The sequence below is a fragment of the Cladophialophora immunda genome (genome assembly GCF_000835495.1).
Source record: "Cladophialophora immunda strain CBS 83496 unplaced genomic scaffold supercont1.3, whole genome shotgun sequence".
In the NCBI taxonomy this organism is placed as follows: Eukaryota; Fungi; Ascomycota; class Eurotiomycetes; order Chaetothyriales; family Herpotrichiellaceae; genus Cladophialophora; species Cladophialophora immunda.
In genome coordinates, this window is record NW_015622543.1 from 5,687,570 (window position 1) to 5,707,647 (window position 20,078).

General features: G+C 54.4%; 6 protein-coding genes across 6 annotated transcripts; 2 read left to right on the forward strand and 4 right to left on the reverse strand.

The window, feature by feature from the left end:
- Nucleotides 1-726: 726 nt before the first annotated feature.
- Nucleotides 727-2,306, reverse strand: PV07_06309 (uncharacterized protein). The gene is made up of 3 exons (XM_016393270.1): nt 1,922-2,306; nt 1,442-1,786; nt 727-1,245 (listed from the first exon to the last, which is right to left on the reverse strand). The coding sequence occupies exons 1-3, from the start codon at nt 2,096-2,098 to the stop codon at nt 1,015-1,017; spliced, it is 753 nt and encodes a 250-aa protein (XP_016250789.1). The 5' UTR covers nt 2,099-2,306; the 3' UTR covers nt 727-1,014.
- Nucleotides 2,307-2,602: 296 nt separating this feature from the next.
- On the reverse strand, nt 2,603-6,969 carry PV07_06310 (uncharacterized protein). Its single transcript, XM_016393271.1, has 3 exons — nt 4,108-6,969; nt 3,448-4,054; nt 2,603-3,393 (listed from the first exon to the last, which is right to left on the reverse strand). Exons 1-3 carry the CDS (start codon nt 6,519-6,521, stop codon nt 2,851-2,853), a joined length of 3,564 nt encoding a protein of 1,187 aa, XP_016250790.1. The 5' UTR covers nt 6,522-6,969; the 3' UTR covers nt 2,603-2,850.
- A 39-nt stretch (nt 6,970-7,008) lies between these two features.
- On the reverse strand, nt 7,009-11,845 carry PV07_06311 (uncharacterized protein). Its single transcript, XM_016393272.1, has 6 exons — nt 11,819-11,845; nt 11,585-11,752; nt 9,834-11,304; nt 9,486-9,784; nt 9,317-9,438; nt 7,009-9,261 (listed from the first exon to the last, which is right to left on the reverse strand). The coding sequence occupies exons 3-6, from the start codon at nt 10,048-10,050 to the stop codon at nt 8,418-8,420; spliced, it is 1,482 nt and encodes a 493-aa protein (XP_016250791.1). The 5' UTR covers nt 10,051-11,304; nt 11,585-11,752; nt 11,819-11,845; the 3' UTR covers nt 7,009-8,417.
- A 351-nt stretch (nt 11,846-12,196) lies between these two features.
- On the forward strand, nt 12,197-13,353 carry PV07_06312 (uncharacterized protein). The gene has a single exon (XM_016393273.1). It carries the CDS (start codon nt 12,457-12,459, stop codon nt 13,084-13,086), a length of 630 nt encoding a protein of 209 aa, XP_016250792.1. The 5' UTR covers nt 12,197-12,456; the 3' UTR covers nt 13,087-13,353.
- Nucleotides 13,249-15,554, reverse strand: PV07_06313 (uncharacterized protein). Its single transcript, XM_016393274.1, has one exon. The coding sequence runs from the start codon at nt 14,298-14,300 to the stop codon at nt 13,848-13,850; it is 453 nt and encodes a 150-aa protein (XP_016250793.1). The 5' UTR covers nt 14,301-15,554; the 3' UTR covers nt 13,249-13,847.
- Nucleotides 15,555-16,567: 1,013 nt separating this feature from the next.
- On the forward strand, nt 16,568-17,935 carry PV07_06314 (uncharacterized protein). The gene has a single exon (XM_016393275.1). It carries the CDS (start codon nt 17,235-17,237, stop codon nt 17,427-17,429), a length of 195 nt encoding a protein of 64 aa, XP_016250794.1. The 5' UTR covers nt 16,568-17,234; the 3' UTR covers nt 17,430-17,935.
- The last annotated feature ends 2,143 nt before the right edge of the window (nt 17,936-20,078 follow it).

A 20,078-nucleotide genomic window follows, 5' to 3' on the forward strand; every position in this document is an offset into this window, starting at 1 on the left:
ACATCTCGCTCGGTGCCCTGCACGGCGCCGAAGAGTGGGATTGGTTAACCTCGAGGTCAATGAGTATCACGGACCTATCCGACTGCAGGACTGTGATGCCGAAGTCTCGCTCAGATCTACTGTATCACACTCAAAATATCGTTGGCTGCTCTAGCTAATGCCAATCTGGATCCAGTAGGTATCCAATTGCCCGATATCATCCAGGATCGCTCCATTTCACGACTTCCTATTCCAGACACGAATGAATGGCCCTTGACCACTCCACATGACGACTTACTTACTCAGCAAAGAGGATGCACCCCTTGCCCATGGTCCCACGATCCATCGCATGTTTCATCAGGAGGGTGCAGCTTCTCTTTGCTGCAAGCAACGGTGTGGTTGCAACGGAGGGATTACGATCCTGGAAGCCGACCGACGAAAGGATGATAACTATGCATGTGTTCCACTCTCGACTCAGTTCAACAGCCGCGCTGGGCGACAGCGATCGTTTTGCCAAGGCTCTACTGCATGGAATATACTCGTGATCCGTTTGGCATGCTGGTTCTTCATGGGCTACACTTGCCAGACACGGGTACTGGAAATTTCCCCTGCCGGTGAGATGGGAACTGTGATTCCTGATGCAGGGACCGGACCGAGATGCCGTAGTCTGATGATCCGACCGGCTGGATCAGGAACCTGTCAGTACTGAGGCAGAGAGATGAATAACGGGCACAAAGCCTGCTGCTTGCCATGTCTGTTCTCAACAGCTTATGATGCCCTTGGGTGGTAGGCGAGGTTTACCGAGCCGTTCCCAGCTTCGGAAGGTCGACACTGACAAACTACACCAAATCTCCGCTACAAGGCTGGGCAAGGTTGGATCGTGTCTATCTCAGAAATGAAGACAAAGAGCCCTAGATCTCGGAAATAGCGTGAGAACAGTGGGAGCAGCCGGAATTTTTTTGACTCCATCTCATCGAAAACATCATCCACTATCAGAAGCAGAAGCAGCAATAGTAGTAACCCGCCCCGTTCCGTCTACAGCTTCTTCTCTGCCGCCGCCAACTTCGCGAAGCGGGCCTTTGTCCGATCGGCCACGGCCTTCTCGTTCCAGATGTACGTCACGCTGGGCTCCTGCACGACCTTGGACGCCCAGGCCAGGAACTTTGGCGTCTTCTCGGCCAGCAGGGCGTCGAGCTTCGGGCTCAGGATCCCGTACTCGGGCTTGGTGAAGGCGAGGAGTCGAAGGAGGAACGGACCCGTTTGGACCTACGGGGCGATCGAGGTACGTGAGGTTAGTATCTTCTCTCTCTCTCTCTCTCTTCGTCTCGCTTTCCTTATATCTCACTATATCTATCCCTTGCAAAAACACCGAGAGGGGCGGGATGGATGGTGGGACCACGCAAAACGCCATGCGATGCAGTACCAGCCACAAAACACACAAAAAGGAGGGGAAAAGACTCACCTCCGCGAGAGTCAACCTGTCACTGCCCCCGAAATAAGGCCCGTTCCCTTGCCCGCCCCAGTTGAAGAGGGGCTCGACCTCCTTGACGAGGGCGGCGACGAGGTCCTGCGCCGCGGCGTCCTTGTCGGCCTCGGTCTGCGCGCGCTGGCCGGCGAAGATCTGCGGCAGGGCCTTGGAGATGAAGGCGTCGACGAAGAAGGCCACGCGGGCGCGGGTCAGCGCGGCGCCGACGGGGCCGGTGGGCGGCAGCAGGGGCGACGGGTGCGCGTCGGCGAGGAACTGCGTGACCACGGCGGACTCGGTGATGACGTTGCCGTTGTAGTTGATGCTGGGCACGAGGCCGCGCTGGGGTGTTGCGAGGGGTCAGCAAGAAAACAAAACACCCCCCACGCAGCGAGAGACACACAACCCATCTCAAACGCACAAGATTTGCTTATAAATATCAACTAGAGGGGAGCGAGGGACACGACAACGACATACCGGATTCACCTTCAAATACCACGGATCCCGCGGCCGGTCCAGGTCGATGATCTCCTCCTTGTACGAGAGTCCGAGCTCCCTGAGCGCGATGTGCGCTCGATGCGCCCACGGACAGCCGTGGTTGGTGTATAGAATGATGTCGGGCGCGGCGCCGTTGGTCCCGTTGGTGGCGGCCATGGCTGACTGATGACAGCTACCGGTGTTGTGTGTCTTGTGTCTGTGCTGGGGGGGAAGAAGTATAGAGCAGAATGAGGGAGAAGACCCAATTGATAAGTAGATAGATGGATGGATAGAGAGATGGATAGATGAAGGAAATGGATCAGATTACAGGGGCTAACAGGTATTTAATCAAGCAAAGAGAAAGTGACAGGCCCAAGCAAGATCTACGACTAAGATAAATCCTTTCGATAAATACCTTTTTAAATCCTTTAAATCCTTCCTCTACCCCTCCCATGAAGCGGGACGTTGAATATCAAGCCATATTCTCCAAATATTGCGATTTGTCATCGCCGCCCAATCACCGTCCAAGGAGGGGATGACCCGGAGGGGTGGGGAGTTCGAGATAGAAAAAATGGGAGGGAAACCCCCCGAATCGGAGTGAGGTATTCCCGCAGAACCAGCCAATGTCTACGGGAGACCGTCGGAGATCATCTACGTGTTGGTGGGCACGAGGTAGTAGATGTACATGCGCACGTGCGTGGAGGGAGTATAACTACCTTAGCGGGTAGGATACCGACACATACACTCCATGTGTATATTGGGACAGCATATAATCAGAGTCAACTTGGAGAACCGACGTGAATACGCTCAAAACACATCACTGCAATGGCTTCATGTCCAGATAGCTTAGCAAAGGGCCATAGTCCATCTCTTCGTTACTGCAAGATCACAATCGCTTGCCATGCATCATTACTCCCTTCTATCACAGCTCAACGCCCATACTCCAGGCTCGGCACCACCACAGGCCCGTATTTGACCACGCTTCCATATGCGCCTTCTCCCTGCACCAAAAAGTCGGCCGCCAGACTCAGCTTGCCAGATCCTCGGTGCATGTCCGTCTGGCCAAACGTGCCGTTGACAACTTCAGGATCGTACACCACAATCGCCACATAGTTTCGCCGCGCCATCAGCTTCCGGTTGTTGATGGGTTGTCCTGTCACGTCGTGCGTGAAGATCTCCATCATGTCTTCTTTCGTGTCGGTCGGCTGTGATGGGGTTGACCGCTGCCCATTCGCCGGGATGTAGAGGGGTTTGTTGTTGTTGAGCAGTTTCATGACATAGCCGTGAGGGGGGGTGTTCACGACCGGCGATGAGATGATCTGGTACATGGTCTTGTGATCTGATGGGTGAGATGGATCATGGACGAGTCCTGCGCCACACGTGTTGACCGCTCCCGACACAAATGTCATGCGAATCGATCGCTGATGCGAGATGCCCTGGAGTGTGCGGATAAAGTACGTCCGCTCCAGATCCTAATCACATTAGCAAAGCACAATCGAGCAGAAAACAGTTGCAACTGCACTCACCTTTGAATCGTGGGTCCATTGGTCCTTGAGCTCGTCGAGAACGTCAATGTCGCCAAAGGGGCTCAGAATACCTCCCATTAGCCCGGATTTGCCGACAGCACGTTTCACCGAGTCAAAGCCCGACCCGACCGCCCCTTTCGCTCCGACCACGCCCGCCACGGAGCTTGTCACTTTGCCGAGCACGTTGTAGGCGCCCGTCACCGCTTTCTTGCCGGTAGCCACGGTCTGTGCTATCGATTCTGCAGCATCCAGCCTGGGATAGATCAGGGGGACCGGAATCATCAGGAGACAGTGTTGAATGGTCGGAGGGAGCAATGCAATCTTAGGGAACAGCCCCTGGTAGGTTGGGCCTGCCATGACTTGATGGAGCGTCCGTTCGCTTCGAGTATCGGGACCGACGACGGCGACCGCCGGTCCAAGGTATTTGACAAAATGCCATCCCGTCCCTGTAATGGTAAATAGATCTCTGTCGTCGGACACGTTGCGAAGAAGTTCTAGGGTGGTGTGATGCTGGAACAGCAGGTACATCTCAATGCCGATCCGTCCAATGTTCTTGAACATGTTGCTGAATTGCATGTATTCGGGGTAAGAACCAAAACCGTCAAATCTGCTCTCGTCAGCCTCGTGGTTCATTCGGACGACCGCAACTGATCAACTCACATGTCATGATCGTCAATCGTCAGGATATGGGGTATCTGGGCAAAAGCTTCACGCAAATATGGCTGATCAAAATGACTCGTGTAGTAATGAAAATATGCATGTGTCACGTCTTCCTCATGCGCAGCTGTCCAGACAGCATTCTTTCGGTTTTCTTTGCCGCTCGTCGACAGCCACTGTTTGAGCGATGGGATTTCCTTCCACAGCCTGTCGGCGTTGATCTGACTGCCCAAGCCGAGCTGGCAATGGAACCCGCCACATTCGGCGTGTTTCTGCATGATGTCCTTCCACATGAAACCCACTCCGCCCAGTCTGGCGCGCTCGTTGGCGCTTACGTTGAGCGAAAAGTCATTTGCGGAAGTGCAAACGAAGCGCCAATTGGTCTCGTGTTTGCCAGCCACCAAAAACTCGTATCTCGTGCAACCAAGATGGGAAGTGATGGCATATGTCCACTTCGCCGCCCCAGAATCTTCCATACGCAGATCAACGTCGTACTTGTAAAATGTCCACCGCTGATGAGAGGAGATATTGTTGGCTTTTAACTGGCGCGGATTGGGAGACAGGTCGACGCTCTGATGGATGTGTATTGTTGGTGGCTGAGGTGCGTCCGTGACTAGCATTATAGATCCATACCAAATGCCTCGCTCTATATCCATATTGACGTAGCGCAGATAAGGGCCAAAGTATACACCATTCGTAGCCACCACCTTGTACAGGTCCACGCCGGCGCTAGGAGGCGGACCTGTGAAGGCCGCTGGGCCGGGCAAACCCATAACACTTTGCTGATCATATCCGGGAGTCATGGGAAGACCCGGCGACGCCAGCGGTTTGGAAGTGAAAGATAAGCCAGGTGAAGCTAGTGGGTTCTGGTATATACTGGCCACCGGCGACAATGGGGTTTCGTTCAAGTTGAGGGGGGTCGGGCCTTTGGGGAACTCCCATTGAGTGGATTGTGTAGGTAAATGGATATAGTAGTACTGTCCCGAGTTCGGGTCCAAGTGCGCTATCCAGCCCTCTGGGAGCGGCGGTGGAGATGCGGGAGGAATTTGGGATGGCGTCTGGGGCATGACGGGCTGAGCCTGCGGTATCTGTCCGTTCATGGTCGGATGGGCCAGTGGACTCTGGACCGCTTGCCTAGGGTCGTTCGCAAACGCCGGATGGTCCATTTGGTTGGGAACCTGTGTCCCTGGCATGAAACTGGCCGGTTGTTGAGCGACTGCGGCCGCGACTCCTGATGAAGTCGCTGGCGCCACAGCGGCACCGACCACACTTCTTCTCTGTTTCTCATTCCCAGCCAATGTTCTGCCACCAGGAACCTGAGAGTATGCCGGAGGTGGCTCCTCATGCGGCTGGAGCCTGGATATCTCGGTTTCGACAGGGTGCTGGGCCCGAGTTGGAGACTGAACGGTGGCTGAGCGAGGCGTGGGTACGGCGGCAGCAGGTGGTGATGAAGGGCGGGCTTCTTCCATGCCTTGATACACAGTGGGAGCAGGGTGTTGCGAGCTACCTGGGGCTTCGGTGGGAGTCCAAGGTCGCCTCGGGGGAGCGTTGCTCTGTGTTTGGGCGGGTGGAGGCTGCGCGCTGTACTGGGAGGCTCTTTGCTGGGCCGCTAGGCTTTGGGCTTGTAAGCTGTTCAGCGTTGCGGTGCCCGCAATGCCAGATGCCGCATATCGGGCTTCGATGTCGGTCTGCGGACGAGCCCCCGGGCCAACAATAGGCGTTTCTGGCGGAGGAGGTGATCCTCGCTGTGCTCTGGTGGTGGAAGTTGAAGCCGTGGAACTGATTCGGTTGATCGAAGTAGGGTCCCTGATCTTCAATCTGCTCAAAGCATCCGCGGCAGCAGACGAAGACTCGGAGGGCGGCGGCCAATACTGCTGACGAGACTCATTCTGGCTCGGGAGGGGAGCCGTATTCGGAGCGTCTCTACGCTGAGGAGGGCGCTGGAACAGTCCTTCTTTATCTGGCGCATCCGGGCCCGGGGACTCTGGTAAAGGCTTTGGTGCCGTCCCACGGCGTTCAGCAAGTGTCTGCCCGGGACGCCCATCTCCTGAAGTCGTCCTCTTTGCCTGTTGTCTTGTCCCGCTGCCTGCACTCACGCTCTGTTCAGGAGACGTTACTCTTCTCACATCCGGGTATGGATATGGCGCAGGAGAGCCATTGGATCGGGAGGCTTGTGCTTGCTGGCGAGCCTGCTCGTCCGGGTATGGGAGGGACGGCATGGGGTAGACGGTCGTAGACTGAGGAGGCGGCTGGGGAGCAGGGCTTTGCTTGCCTGCAATGGAGGGTACACCTGATGAGGCGCTTGAGGTTCTTTTATTAATGCGCAATGGCTCGACAATGGTGGGGGAGTCGCGGTCATTGGGGCGATTGAGGAACATCTCGCCGTCGGGCCTCCCATGTTGGCCAGAGGCACTCATGGCTTCAGGAGGACTTGCGGTTCTTGAGGAGAACGTAGATTATACTGCTGTCGATCTCGGTGCCGGTAGAGGACTCGCAATCTGGGAGTGGGGCCTGCCCTGTGAGGAGGAGGATGGTGATGATGATGATATGGTTGAACTGCGGTCGGGCCCAGGCCACGGATTTAGAAACAACGGAAGAAGGGGAATGCTGATGCCGAGCAAGACCTGAAAGATGACCAGAGCAAAATACGAAACAAGCGCTGCAAAAAGGAGAGTTGGCGGGAGGATTCTGAAGAGTCTGAGGAGGAGGAGTAGGAGAGTTGTGCGCGCGAGAGCAGCAGCACAAGTACTCAAGTACAAGGGAGGGGAACCGGTTGGCGCCTTGACTCGACGCCCAACTTGGACTTTGTCGCTCTCTTTTCCTCGCTCGCTCTCTCGCAATTGTCTATCTCTTCTTCCCAGCAACGCGACAGCAATGGTACATAAACGATGAGCCTTTCTATGCTTCCGCTCTCGTGATAGTCAAGCGGGACCAGGAGCCCTGCTTGCTCGGTTGCTATTTTGTGCGACTCCTTCACTGGCCGAACAAGGCGTGTAACCGCCCAACCAAGCGCTCTACACGGTGTCTATCGAAGACTCGCCCCACGTCCTATGGGCGGCAACCGTTGCTTCGTCCGTGTCATTGGTTCTACGGGCCACGTACTCCCCGTCGAGCCCGTAACACATGGAGCAATAACTTTGGCACTTCCAACATCCCCTGAAGATGCACTGCATTCGAATAGCGCGCTAACTGAGCAAGGAGCCTCTACAGCCTCGAGCACGGCCTAGACAACGGTTTGGTCAACAATATCGAGCCCTCTTTCTACCTCCCGCAGCCCAGCGAACCTCGAACTCCGACGCAAAGTGTTGATTCGGCCGCACGCCCTGCGCCCAGATGCTTCCCAGCATCGTTATCGAACACGATTATGTGAAATTCACCATTGTCACGAGTATACTGTGAGCCTCCTTCTCTTTCTCAACGAGTCGCCACTTCAAAGAGAACAGAAGAGGGCGCAACTGGCTGCATTGGCGCTATACTAGAAGGGTCTTGCGTGCCATCCCTCCCCCAATGCGAAAAGCCTGGGCTTGGAAAATAGCTCCCCTCTCAAGTCCTCGGAAATCTTGGTGTGTCAAGAATCCCCAGCGTACAAAAGACCCAGCGCAGAAGGAAACCTCGACGGCTCAGAGGTGTGCATGGAACTGACGAACCTAAAGAGGAGACGGCAGTGCTTCATGAGGCCCATATGACTGAGGGAGAGCGGGAAAGATGAGACCCTGGTTTCGCGCAGGACAAGCTCGATGTAAGATGGTGTTGTACTATCGGCCAGAACGGATGGACAAGGTGAAGAACGTGCTGGTACGGTGAGTGTCTAGCAACTGGCCGTCCGTCATCCAACTGCGCCTGGAGAGGAAGCTGCCAACATGGCAAATTCTGCCGTCGAAATCGATATTCCCCCCTTTCAAGTCTGCCAGGATGTGCACTTCTGGGTCTTCCGGCAGAGTGTTTTCTCAGAAAGCCCAAATCTATCACATGCAGTGCGATTGTTGACATCGTTTCCGTCCCTTTGTAATTAGTTAAGTCGTTAGGGAGCATAGTGACCTTCTGATGTCACGAAGACACTAGGAACATTGGCTTAGTTGTGCCGCCTAGCAGGAGGTTCAGGGTCAACACTCATGCGAGACTTAGAGCGGAACTCAGAAGCTCCTCACAGAGCAAGAAAGTCAGTGGGTTCAACCTAGGCTGGGAAGAGGCCCATGGCTGCATCAGGTTGTCGACAGAGGGACAAAGGCAGAGCAATTGCTGAGCATTCCCGCGCCGTGGGACTAAGTTTGGTCGGACTTCCTCGTGTCACTTCCATCACCAGAGGCTGTATTTCACCCAGATTCGATATGCGCGGTGTATTTCTGAAGAGCTGCAATGCTCGCTGATTGGCCGACCGATGATCGTCTTCTGGAGCTCACGGTACGAGATTGTTCCATCAACGACCGCTGCTGCTGTCGTGCAATTCCGCGAGACCAGCATTTCTCCCATTCCGCGTGAAAACGCTCGTACCACCAGAATTTCCGACATATGACTGATAGTTTCTTCCAGGAACGAGCCGCTGGGAATGAATCCAGAACGTAGTCCAAGAGAGCGTCTGCCTTTGGTACAGGCTTCGCAGATTGTGTGCGCCAGCTGATGACCAGGGAAAGCCAGATGATGACTTCAGAGTCTGAAACGGAGGGGTTGTCGATGCCTTTGACACTCTTGGTCAACGCGGCGAGCGAGGCAGTGTCGAAGATGTTGGTACGGTTCTCGCCACTGAGGTGACGAACGGCGATGGCTAAGCCTAGGCAGATGACATGCTCCAAGCCAACTGGCAAGCCAGACCTTTTGAGATCAAGCAGGATCATTATAGCGCTTCGGGAACATTCTCTAGGTTCACAGAAGAGCCTGCAATATCGGTCTTTCGGATCTTGCTCTTGATTGTCCTCAGAAAAAGCGGGCCCATTGACTAGGGGCGCCCATGATGCGACCGAAGCAAGGAGCTTGATGCACTGAACACTCAGATGCCCGGAAAGGGCTGCTTCAGCAAGGCCAACGGGAAGGGTAGCAACATCGCGGCAGATGTCCGGAGGGAATGGATGTCGGATGTATTCAATTTGGTTATTAGGGATGGCAGTCGGGTCATCAGGGCTGATTTGAAGGTATTGGCCCAGCGCAATGTAAAACTCAACTCTGGCACTAGTGTCAGTCGAGTTCGACTTGCGCAACCCTTCCGCCAAAGACTTACGTCGTCAAAAGAGCCCGGATCGCGAGGTGGGCAGGTGTGATTCCCAGTCCGCCACGTAGCGAGATGATTTGCCTTGCCCCTTTGAGATGAGATTTCAGAGACGTCAAGTCCCTGCGACACGACTTGAGAGAGGTTAGATGCATGAAGTCCATAGGTTGGTTTGACGTACATCGGCGATCATCAAATGAGTGATTGAAATCAAGACACCATCGTCGAGATGGGCGGAGGGTGCGGAAAGGCGTTTTCGCAGAGACAGGATGGCTTCGTTCTGCAATTTGAGCATGGTTCGGGACCGGTTGACATGAAAGGGATCTCGACGCCAGTCATGCAGGCTTTGAGCTCCCACGAGCAGACATTTGAAGAGACCTGGGTCCTGCATCGACAACGGAAAGACGACTGATATCGCTGGATGCTCGACATCGGGAGTGATTTTCAAACACAGTTCTTCCTTGCGGAGAATGGAAATGTCTGCCAAGGTCAACTCAAATCTGTGCCTCTGGAGAGCTGGTGATCTTACATTCATCAACACTCTCCGTTGAGAGAGGTCCCGCCCCTGACGGATACGACGCAAAGTCCTCGCGTCGATGGGAATCCAGTGGGGTAATAATGAGCTTCGCCTTGGTCACGAACCCCCGAGATGCGTTAATCGCCTGTTGCTCGCCTTTCTCTTCTCCAGGGAAGCCATCTCGACTGCGGTTCTGACTGTCGTGACCAATGAACTCGCGAGCTCCCATCAGGCTGAATAGGGCTGATTAGTTCATCAGCGTCCGGGCGGTGGTGATGGGTTATGATTTAGGACAGCGCCATGAGGGTGAAATGCTTGTGAAACTGGAATTAGCCGCTGGCGTAGAATTTCGTCCTTAGTGAGACCGAAAGACCTCTGCGAGTTGTAGACGCGCTGGCCAAAGGAGCCGTAGTGTATCTCAATTCTTCTTCTGCAGCGCGGCAGAGAAAGGGGGGGAACTGAGCAGTCGGAGGATTCTCCTCGGCTATACTTGCAGCAGACAGAAACGGCAGGCCGCGAAGTGTATGCGTAAGGCAGAGGAGAGAGGGCTGAACGACATAAAAGGATGTGAGATTAGTCGTCGCTCGATCCACGACCTTGATTGAAGCTCCTAGTCCTTGCCGCCAGTCGAGACTGCGCGTCGGCTATTCCTTTCTTCGCGCGAAGAAGCTTTTCATCGAGCGCCTTCTGGAAGATCGCTTGAGTCTTGTTTCTCTTGTTTGTCCAGTTTCGCCCCTTGATCCAATGAAATTAGTGCTGACGTTTCTGCACTTTGGGCTTAGTTGCTGGCGGAGATGGCCACTTCTCGGCACCGAAAGGTCCAGGGACCAGGGACCGTAGTATGATTATTAGTAAGGGGCCTTGCGCAAAGAGGACATATTCCAGCGACTCGCCTTTGTTGTTGAAGAATGATGTACTGGTCGACATCTCGAGAATCATCAGGCTAACCAACGTGACGAAGTGATCGCTGTCGACGACAATCTTCGCTTACCCCGACCAAGTGTGCTCCTCCGCGTGCCAGTCTCGCTTCTTTGATTTGTTTCAGACAGGCCCCAATGGAAACGAGCCGCAGTTTCTCCGCGCAACGGGCATTTGACCACAAAAGGTTGATCTGTCCGGTTTGCACTGAACCATAAATGCCGACTACCTGGATAAAGGGCTAAGCATTCCCTTGGGGGCGAGAACAATGCTCTGCTGCCACAGCGGTCTTTGTTTGATATGGAGCTTCGCTCGGGCCATCGGGCACATTGCGGTTTCAAGATGCCGTCCGATCGTTTAGATTCAGATGCCGCAGCCTCGTCGGAGGTCAACAGCTGTCGAGTTGATCGCTCTAAACCATTTGAAGGTTTTACCATGCTTGTGACGTCTGTGCACCGACTTGCAGACTTTGCAAACTCCCAGCTCTTATCGAGGCTGAATTTGGTCTAGTCCGAGAACCAAGATCGTCGGTTGTGGGTAGAACTGGGGTCGTGGGCTTGCGAAGCTTCTCGTCAGTTAGCCTATTTCTGTTTCGAGGATGAGTGGCTGTATGCGTCAGTGATGTGACAGGCCTTTTGTCATCGTGGTCTGTGGTCTCTGTACCAGAGAGCGGCGTGTTTATGCCATTGCCTTCTGGTACTCCGCATTCTCCGGGTAATGTCAACCGACAAAGAAGTCTCGAGAATCACAGGGCCAAAGATGGCCGGACGAGATTGCCGGCCAATTGGATTGAAACGGCTCAATCGGAGGCCTAGAGTCTCTCGGCTAGCATTCACTCAACTAACCTTTGTGGGAGGGAATTTTCAAGTGTTGGAAAGTACACAAGTAGAAGTCAAGTGGTGGTATGTAGCAGCGACGGCCCTGCTGTCCTGGACAATGACGCGGCTGGGAGGTTGTCTCGTCCGAGCCCAGCATCGGCTCTAGTTCGAGCATCTGCTTGTACTTGTCTGTAACTATGCAGAATCCGAATCAGCACTATGCATCTGTGCAGGGGACGTGGCTAGGCGTTGTATACCTACCATAAGGTACCTGGAGACGAGATACCAATACTTTGGCTGTGTGGGACGGTCAACAGAGAGTGAATTTGTCGCAGTGGTTGCGCGGACGTTGTGGCGGACGATGACGCAGTGGCTGAGACGCTGAGCGGCTGAGGCGGAGAGGGTTTGGCGGGCCTTGGCGCCGCGACACCAGCCAATGATAAGAATGCTTGAGATGCCTGTCTTACGCAACTCAGGGTGCAATTGGCTGGGCTCTCAATGGTGGTGCCTTGCCTGGAACCTCCCGGCACTGGCGAGCCCGGCCGCAACTGGATCCTCTGCAAGGCTGCGAGACTTTCCTTGGCTCATCCCGCGAGGCTTGGTGCCCACCGCGGCCACCAGGAGTGTCACCAACTGCGACACACAAACAGCAGACGTGATGATGGTGGCTCATCTGTGGGACATGTCAATGCTCCACCCCTCAGTTGCCCCTGTCAGGACTCAGGACGTCATCTTCAGACGCAATTGACTCTCGAGTATATATTATTGACGTCCGTGAGTGTTGCTCCTCATTCAAGTCTGACTTTTTCGAAATCTAGACCAGCGACTTGTCTTCCACGTCGACGCCCACCCAGCAAGACTACCCAGATCCCTCCCTCCCTTGACTAGACGTTGTCAACATGCATTTCTCTAAGCCGCTGATCCTGGCCTTTGCCGCGAGCGCTGCTGCTCAGACCGGTATCAGCTCGGACATCAACTCACTCATCTCGGTTGCCACCTCCATCGCCAGCGACATAACCTCAGCTGCTGGCAGTGCTACTTCGGCCGCTGGCTCAGCCGTCACTTCGGCAGCGTCACTTGCGTCGTCGCTCGCAAGCAGCATCCCCACCGGCGTCGAGTCACTCGTCTCATCCGTCGAATCCCAGGCTTCTTCCATTTCTGCTGCCGCCTCCTCCAAAGTTGCCAGCCTCTCCTCCGTGGCAGCCACAGCTGGCCCCTCCGCCCAGAGCAGCCTCTCGAGTGAAATCAGCAGTGTCCTGGCCAGCGCAAGCTCCGCAGAAAGCAGCGTTGTGAGCAGCGCCACCTCAGCAGCATCCTCCTTTTTGACATCGGCCTCCAGCACTGCTAGCAGGCTTTCATCCTCTGCGTCGTCGGCTGCGTCGTCGGCTGCGTCATCAGCGGCGAGCAGTGCCTCTGCTGCTGCAACCAGTGCAACCAGCGCAGCCGGTAACGGTGCGGCGGATGGGTATGCCGTGCCAGCTGTGGGAATGATGGGCAGTCTCCTCTTGGGAATGGTCGCACTCTTGTAAATAAGACTTGAATTGAATGGCCAATATGGTCACTTCGATTGCGGTGGTTGAGTCTTCATTGGGGATTCTATCTGCGAATAAAACGCATTCTAATACTGTAACTTTGCAATTATCAGAACTTAACTTCTGGGCTCCCTTCCACGCTCGAAAACCTGTAATTATTATGGGCCAGCCCTGGCTGTGAATGGTGACTTTGAGATTGTATAACATTGGATTGAGAATGTATCAGTTCAGCCACTTACTTCTGGGTAATGTGCCAACTGTACGGAGTATTAGAATCTAGGATTGGGTATGAACCTCGTGAACCTAAATTTGCTCCACATGGAACTCTTTCTGTTCCCTCAGCTCTTCTATGCTTCTCAGTGTCAAAATAGGCAAGCCGTTCAAAGCCATTCGGTCTTTCAATCGACAACTAGTCAATGTGAAAGAAAAGAGAAACGTTCTAAAGGGAGTGTGGCACATCGAAACGCGTTGCCGCCTGGAGTGTAGATTGCATCTGGACGGCAAATACAACGATTGCGAGACATGCCTTCGCGGAAGCTCATGTGATCGAACGAGACTGCAGTGACGACAGCGCCCAATACAGTGGCTGCCGCCCGTCACAAAATGCAGGCGGGTCAAGGCCTCGCAAAGACAGGATGGGGTGCGGGCACCAGACCACCCATCCCGTCCCCAACCCGCCTCATCTCGCCTAAATGTTAGCCATGTGGAATACTCGGCAGGTCATCGGCCTCTAGAGCCAGTGAAGGACACCCATGACCTCATGTTGCAGCAGCGCTGGTGCGCATAGAGGGGAGGCCCATGTCTAATGGTTCGTAAACTTGCGGGCGTCCGTGCACAAAGCTTTCTCCAGAGCGTTGCGCCTCGCTTCGCCTCTGAAGACACCGGTTAGTTGGCTTCCTAGGCAGGCGAAGATCGCCTACCGCATATTGGTCGGGCACCTCTCCTCTGTTCTGTAGCCACTGATAAGACTGACAGAGGCAAGACAGATGGTCACCACCGGATGCGCCGGCAATTGTCGAGTCGAAATTCTCCTCCAGGGGGAGACATTCTTGAGGCTCTTGACAATATCCCAGGAAGTGGGTAAACAACCTCGTTTCAGAAACATTCGGGGCTTCGTCAGGGGGTATTGGGCAGCGATATAATGTACTGTCGGGGCTCCGCAGGAGCGAAAGACGCTGACGGCGCGGGTACGAAGCAGTAGCGACATGCATTCCGAGATTGCAACCGAGTGTCTCTGCTTCAACACGACTGGGGTGTAAGTGCAACGAACAGCTGCATGCACTATGACGGCAAGAGCGTCTTGGAAGCGCTGGTCGAGAACGGGCAGTCGCATGACCATGTCGATAGTCGAAGGGAAATGCACCAATTCAGATGGTGGGCGTGACTGGAAGGCACCCAGGAGGTCCCCTTGAACGATGGTGACATACACTTGCGCTCTCTACCCGAACCCTGGAATGGGAAGTGATAGCCTGAATGTCGATCCATGGTACTATAAATCCGGTCATGGAGTTCAAGCCGAGGTCGATCTCCGCCCCGGTTGGGCACGAATTGACTTCATTGCTATCCCGTCTCTGTTGTAGGCCGAGCAGGAAGTACCAGGCGACATAGGATAGCTCTTGTGGCCGTATTGAACCCAATGCGTGTAGTTCGTCAAGGTTGAACTCGTTCCTCTAGCACGCCCGAGATGCGGTTACCAACGCTTCTTTTGTCCCACGGTCTGGTTCCGCTCCGAGCACCCAATTGGAATTGATCTTTCACGGCCGCCTCACCTAGCAAGTGCTGTGCGAACCTCAGTCGAACGCGCTTTAGCTAGGCGGAGCTTCTTTGAGATTTCGGTCAACAGACGACGATCTCGAAGCAACAGTTGCGGCGGGTCGGCATCCACAGTTGGGCTGCGAAAAAACGGTACCAACTTTAGGGAAGAAGGTGCCGGGGGGCAAGGAAAGTGCTGACAACGGGATTGTGTGAAAAGCCCACCGGGCAGTGGGCAGCCGCATTCAGGCTGGTAATTGATTCATTGGCCTTGACCAGGGAAAGGCTGGTATGGTAACAGCATATTCTGAGATAAGATGGCCCGAATTGTTTGAGCTGGGTGGAAATACAAGGAGCAGCGGAGGATTGTGGCGCAGGACAGGACAAAATGAGGCACTCTTCATGTTTGTCAGTCAACCATAGTGAGGCATGATTGGGAGGAGGCGTTCTGAAGGCTGGAAACCCTAGCAAACGTGGCTCAACTCTCCTTTCCGTTATCACTCGCGTGTGGCAGTTCAATTGTATGCCAATTTGCAGCCCAACTCAGGTCCGTACCGGTGGCTGTGCGGGTCATATCTTCCACAGGTTGGTTTCTGGCTTGTTTGAAGGTTTCGGAGGATGGAGCACGGAGGTCTGGTACCGCAGTGACGCTGAGGCGCATTGGTTTCACAAACAGGCGCCAATGCTGAGACGACTCGTTGTGATCGTCGGAGCAATTGCCCCTGAGAGAACTTGGAGAGCGCTTCGCAAGACTGCAGGCAATCAAATCAGGAGGGTCACTGATCAAGTCGCTACTCGTATGATGTTGTCGCAGCAAGAGGTGGGCTGGAGACTGGCAATGCTACGGTGGCAAAATCAAACCAAAGGGTCCACGATAGGGTGCGAAAGTACGAGACACAAAATCCCTTTCGTGTTTGCCGCAGCTGCTGCAGGAACAGGTGGGTTACGATAGGCTTGAGAGAAGAATGATGGAACACCTGCAGGTTGGTTGTGGCGGGTTGGCTTCTGACAGGCAGAGAGGGAGCCACACAGAGGGCATGCACGCCCGCAGTTTAACTAAACATGCATTGGCTAGGTACAAGAGGGCCCCCCCCCAGAGAGACCAAGTTGTCCCCAGCTGTGCACCTGCAGCGTGCTTCCCCAGCCCTGCAGCAGCAGGTTGACTTGGCTCTAGTAGCAACCTGGTAGTCAGTTACCGGGCTCTCCGCCCTTTCGGCGCAACGTCATTCCCTCGCCCCGGCTCAACCTAACGAAAGGGAAAAGGGAAAAGCGAAAGGGTGGGCGGACGCGCCTCTCGAATCAAATATGCCGCACCTACAAGCGTCGTCCATACCAACTACTAACAAGTACGAGGTCTCGTAACTCGGCGCCCGGGGTTGCCCCCCTCCCCTTCTTCACCACGTCTCAAGTCACCCAGTGCCGTGCCCCAGTGGATTGTCTCAATTTCCAGCCAAAGTCAATTGGGTTGGCTGCCCAATTAATCCACATTCCCAGGGGATTCGCACCACCCCCCCCTTCACCACCGACCCTTTTGCTTGGTTGCCAATCTTTGGGAACACGAATCCGAGCCCGTCACGGCAGTGTGCGACTCTGCTGCTCCATTGGGCGTCGGCCGTGTTGGCTTGGTTTGAAGATTCACAAAGTCCCCTTTCCACCACCCTGCCAACCCACAGCCCTGCCAACCGTTTCCATAGCCTTCTGGTTCTCCATCCCCCGTCACCCATCCCACCCCTTTGGCATCTCTCGCCCTGTTGCGGATGCTGCCGTTTGTCTGTTTTTCTTTTTGGTTACCCGGATCCCTGGTCCTCGTCATCTGAGTCACTGGCAACACGCCAGCAAGGCTTAGGATTTTCAGTTGCCTGATGCTAGGTCCCGATTTGGCATTCTGCCTGATGCCGACCCATTCTCACCAGGCTTCAACATCCCAATAAGCCTGAACTGCTGATTCCTGCAATTGTGACTCTTCAGCATCGCTGTGCTCCTGCTATAAAGACGCTTCCAATTCCCTCTCCCTCTGTCCCCTTCTTCCTGTCATACAATCCATCAGTCAGCACCCTCAAGCCACACACAAACCCATCACAACACAAACATCCCCCCAAACCCCCTTAGCGACATTCTTGGAACTCGCCCCCACCTCCATCCACTGTCACCACTTTTAGCATCATCGCCACAAGGTTCCCAATTCCCAGAGTGCCATCCTTCCAGACCTTCTTGAGATCCAAAACATCACATCACCCGTGAACCTTACATCCACGGTATAAATTTCAAGCCGTCTCCTCGCTGAGGTCTGCGTCCTACGCATTGTCCCTCTAGGCTTCACCTGCCACTCCAAAAAAAAAGAACACAAAGTCTGTCGCAGACACACTCCAACTCTCAAGTCACCAATTGTCAAGATGTCTCCTCAATACCACAGCTCATCTGGCTCCAGCAGCGCCGGTGAGAGAATCTACCACGATTCACGAAGAGAACCACGCGAGCGCAAAGAACCTCGCAAGCCTGTCAAGCGGGAGGTAGTCGTCATTCACCACAACACCGTCACCCGCGACGAGACCAGATCCTCGGGCATGAGCCATAACAGATGGAGGTGAAAGTCGAGCACGGCGCTACCTCAACCAGAAAAACGCTCGCAATGCCTGTACGAATCATACTGAACAATGGGAATTTGATACCAAGCGGAAGGAGTCAGGGAAAAAGGATGCTTTGACTGAGCATGATTGGAGTTTAATGGGTTCTTTTGGAGCATTGATGCATGGTTAATACTCTTGAGGAGTATTCAGGAAGACTGTCACACAAGCATTTTCCTTTGTTTATCGGTCAAGGGTTGCCACTCAACGCATCTTTTGTACTACTTTCGAGGTCCTGGCTACTTTCCCAGACCTCCTGTCTCTGATTGTGGATCAGATGGGCAAATGTCACAAATATTTCAGATAGAGATCCAAGGACGCGAGTCTTCTATGTACGCGGCGGGGTGAAGAAGCGTTGTTGATGAGGGCATTCCAGCTTTACCAGGGTGTGTCTATCTTTATCGATTGCCGTATCATATCCATCAGCCTATCGATAACAACGATGATTATCAACCTCGTGTCAATTTTCCCAAGCCCACAGTCTTTTTGTGTTTGTTCTCTGCTTGTCCATTGCGGCTGACAGTGCCCGCCTTTGCCCGGCGCAAGATCAAGAGTTTGTCCTCCCGCCTCAATAATGTCTCCTTTCAATGTCGATCCCGCAGCCCAAAAGCATTCGGTCGGAAAGCATAAGATCGTCATGCAGAGCGGCCAATCGTGCAAACACTGCCTGGGCCCTGGGCGTCCCAATCAAGAGTGACGGGTGAGGCGGCGCCTTAGCTCCTTTCGCTTCTAGCTGCGGCGGGCGCAGTGGACACTGAACACGGCCTAGAGAGGTCCATCCGGTCATCCTCGAGTCAGAAGTCGAAGCGGCCGGATGGAAACCGAACATGGAGCTCACGGATGGTTCCCAATTTGATGGTTGCACCCGCAGCGGCGGGCCACTGGAGTCCTGGGCAAAGCTCCTGCAATTTTGGATTTAGGGCCCGCGGCCACTGCTCCACTGGGACCTCGGCGGGCTTCGAGGCAATGGGCATAGTGCGAGGGTGCGAGCTGGGGAGGAAGAGAATTGCATGATGACTCGAGCCAAAAGGCAGTCTGGCTCTGTCTGCGTGCTCCGAACTTGTTTGCTTGCTCCGAGCCCGCTCATTGTCCGGGCCAAAAGTTTCTGGACTTGGCGGAACTTTTGTGTCGGCTCGCACTCTTCGGTGTCCCGTCACCAACCTTCTCAGGTATCGGATCTGCTGCGAACACATCAGCACAGTCTTCCAGAATGGAGTGTCAGTACCGAGTATACGCTGCAGCAGCTGTGCCTGTCAAAAATGCTCTGGTGCTCGACCGACCTCAAAGCCTCTAATCAGGCGCGTGGCGCGGCAGTCCAAAGGGCCATGCATTATTTGGTCCCTCCTGCAGATTCGATCAACAAATCCCTCCAATCCGTGCCATCCAGCTGGCACCAGCTCCTACTGCATGCCACGACGATGACCTGCCGCAGCGCTGTGGGTGCCGACTGCGAATGAAACCGGTCGCAGATCACCTGCAGATGATGCTGAGCTGTTTCCTCCGAAGTACCATGCGTCCAGGCCTTTCCGACTCGTTGACCGCCAAAGGTCCCATACCCTCTTCACTCTCGTCAATTCGTTGCCCCTTGCAGCACTTGTTGATGCTACTCACTTAACGACATGGAGATCAAGGTCCCCCATATCGGCTACTCACGGATAGTACCAGATTCACGAGCCTGAATCAACTGCGCAGCATCGTGGAGAACCGTGGCGCGGGCGACCCGAATTTTTGACCCACGTGTCCAGGTCCTGCGATGTACTTTCTTCTCCCATTAAGCCGCCTGTACTGTCCAGCATACCCTCCCATTGAGCGCCTTTCTTCTGTGTGCGACATGTGTTCCACCTGGATATCTACATTGGCTTGAAAAGATCAAATGGCTCTATTTTTACTATGATCTCGATATTCTGCTTAGCAACTGGAGTCGCCGATGCCAGCCCCAGCGTCTCGACACGCACGGAAAAGTCTGCCATGTCCTAGAATATTGACTTGCGCGACTGATCCTCGGGCTATCGTACTTCAGGGACTGCTGCAGGTACAATGTTACTCTATTGACAATGGTGTCCACCTACGGTTAGTCCTGGCTTGCAGGTTACTGAGTGTTCAGTCAACTACAGACATAGCCTCCTTTCGTGTCCTTCAGCTACTCGCGCATCAAGCTCGTCGAGCAGTAGATCGCTCGAATCGAGCAGGTAGACCCCACCCTGCTCTTGCGATGCACTCTCAATACCATCCACGAGGAGAATCTTCCACCGCCCTTGCGGACGACCGAGCCTCTGGGTTGACCACGTCAAAGAAAGAGGATTTGGTGATCGAATCAGTCACGGTGGAGGCTTCTGAGGCGTTGACAACGTGTTAAGAAGACAAATCCAGACAAGCTAGGCAGCATAGGCCAAGGCACATGCGTTCAGTGCGCCATCTACAACGTGGTCGGTCCACCCGGGCTGTGAGTGTCCTGGCCAAGACTGGGGAGGTGCGAGCACGAAGAGACCTTTGCGAAGTGTATGATGTTTGCCATGGTCTGCTCTGCGACGCTTGTGCCTTGCGTCACCGCCTGCGTGAGTTGTCCAGTGCTCAGGTTCTGTATATGGCTGTAGCTCTGTTGTTGAGGCGATG

Excerpts from the sequence above, each read along its gene's own strand:
- PV07_06309 (XM_016393270.1), bottom strand. The coding sequence starts at position 2,098 with ATGGCCGCCACCAACGGGACCAACGGCGCCGCGCCCGACATCATTCTA. Across the intron at positions 1,787-1,921 it reads GGTATTTGAAGGTGAATCCG|CGCGGCCTCGTGCCCAGCAT; the intron begins GTATGTCGTTGT and ends GCAACACCCCAG. Across the intron at positions 1,246-1,441 it reads ACAGGTTGACTCTCGCGGAG|GTCCAAACGGGTCCGTTCCT; the intron begins GTGAGTCTTTTC and ends ATCGCCCCGTAG.
- PV07_06310 (XM_016393271.1), bottom strand. The coding sequence starts at position 6,521 with ATGAGTGCCTCTGGCCAACATGGGAGGCCCGACGGCGAGATGTTCCTC. Across the intron at positions 4,055-4,107 it reads ACGATTGACGATCATGACAT|ATTTGACGGTTTTGGTTCTT; the intron begins GTGAGTTGATCA and ends TGACGAGAGCAG. Across the intron at positions 3,394-3,447 it reads AATGGACCCACGATTCAAAG|GATCTGGAGCGGACGTACTT; the intron begins GTGAGTGCAGTT and ends TAATGTGATTAG.
- PV07_06311 (XM_016393272.1), bottom strand. The coding sequence starts at position 10,050 with ATGGGAGCTCGCGAGTTCATTGGTCACGACAGTCAGAACCGCAGTCGA. Across the intron at positions 9,785-9,833 it reads AACGGAGAGTGTTGATGAAT|ACATTTCCATTCTCCGCAAG; the intron begins GTAAGATCACCA and ends TGACCTTGGCAG. Across the intron at positions 9,262-9,316 it reads ATCCGGGCTCTTTTGACGAC|AGTTGAGTTTTACATTGCGC; the intron begins GTAAGTCTTTGG and ends CACTAGTGCCAG.
- PV07_06312 (XM_016393273.1), top strand. The coding sequence starts at position 12,457 with ATGCATTTCTCTAAGCCGCTGATCCTGGCCTTTGCCGCGAGCGCTGCT.
- PV07_06313 (XM_016393274.1), bottom strand. The coding sequence starts at position 14,300 with ATGCATGTCGCTACTGCTTCGTACCCGCGCCGTCAGCGTCTTTCGCTC.
- PV07_06314 (XM_016393275.1), top strand. The coding sequence starts at position 17,235 with ATGTCTCCTCAATACCACAGCTCATCTGGCTCCAGCAGCGCCGGTGAG.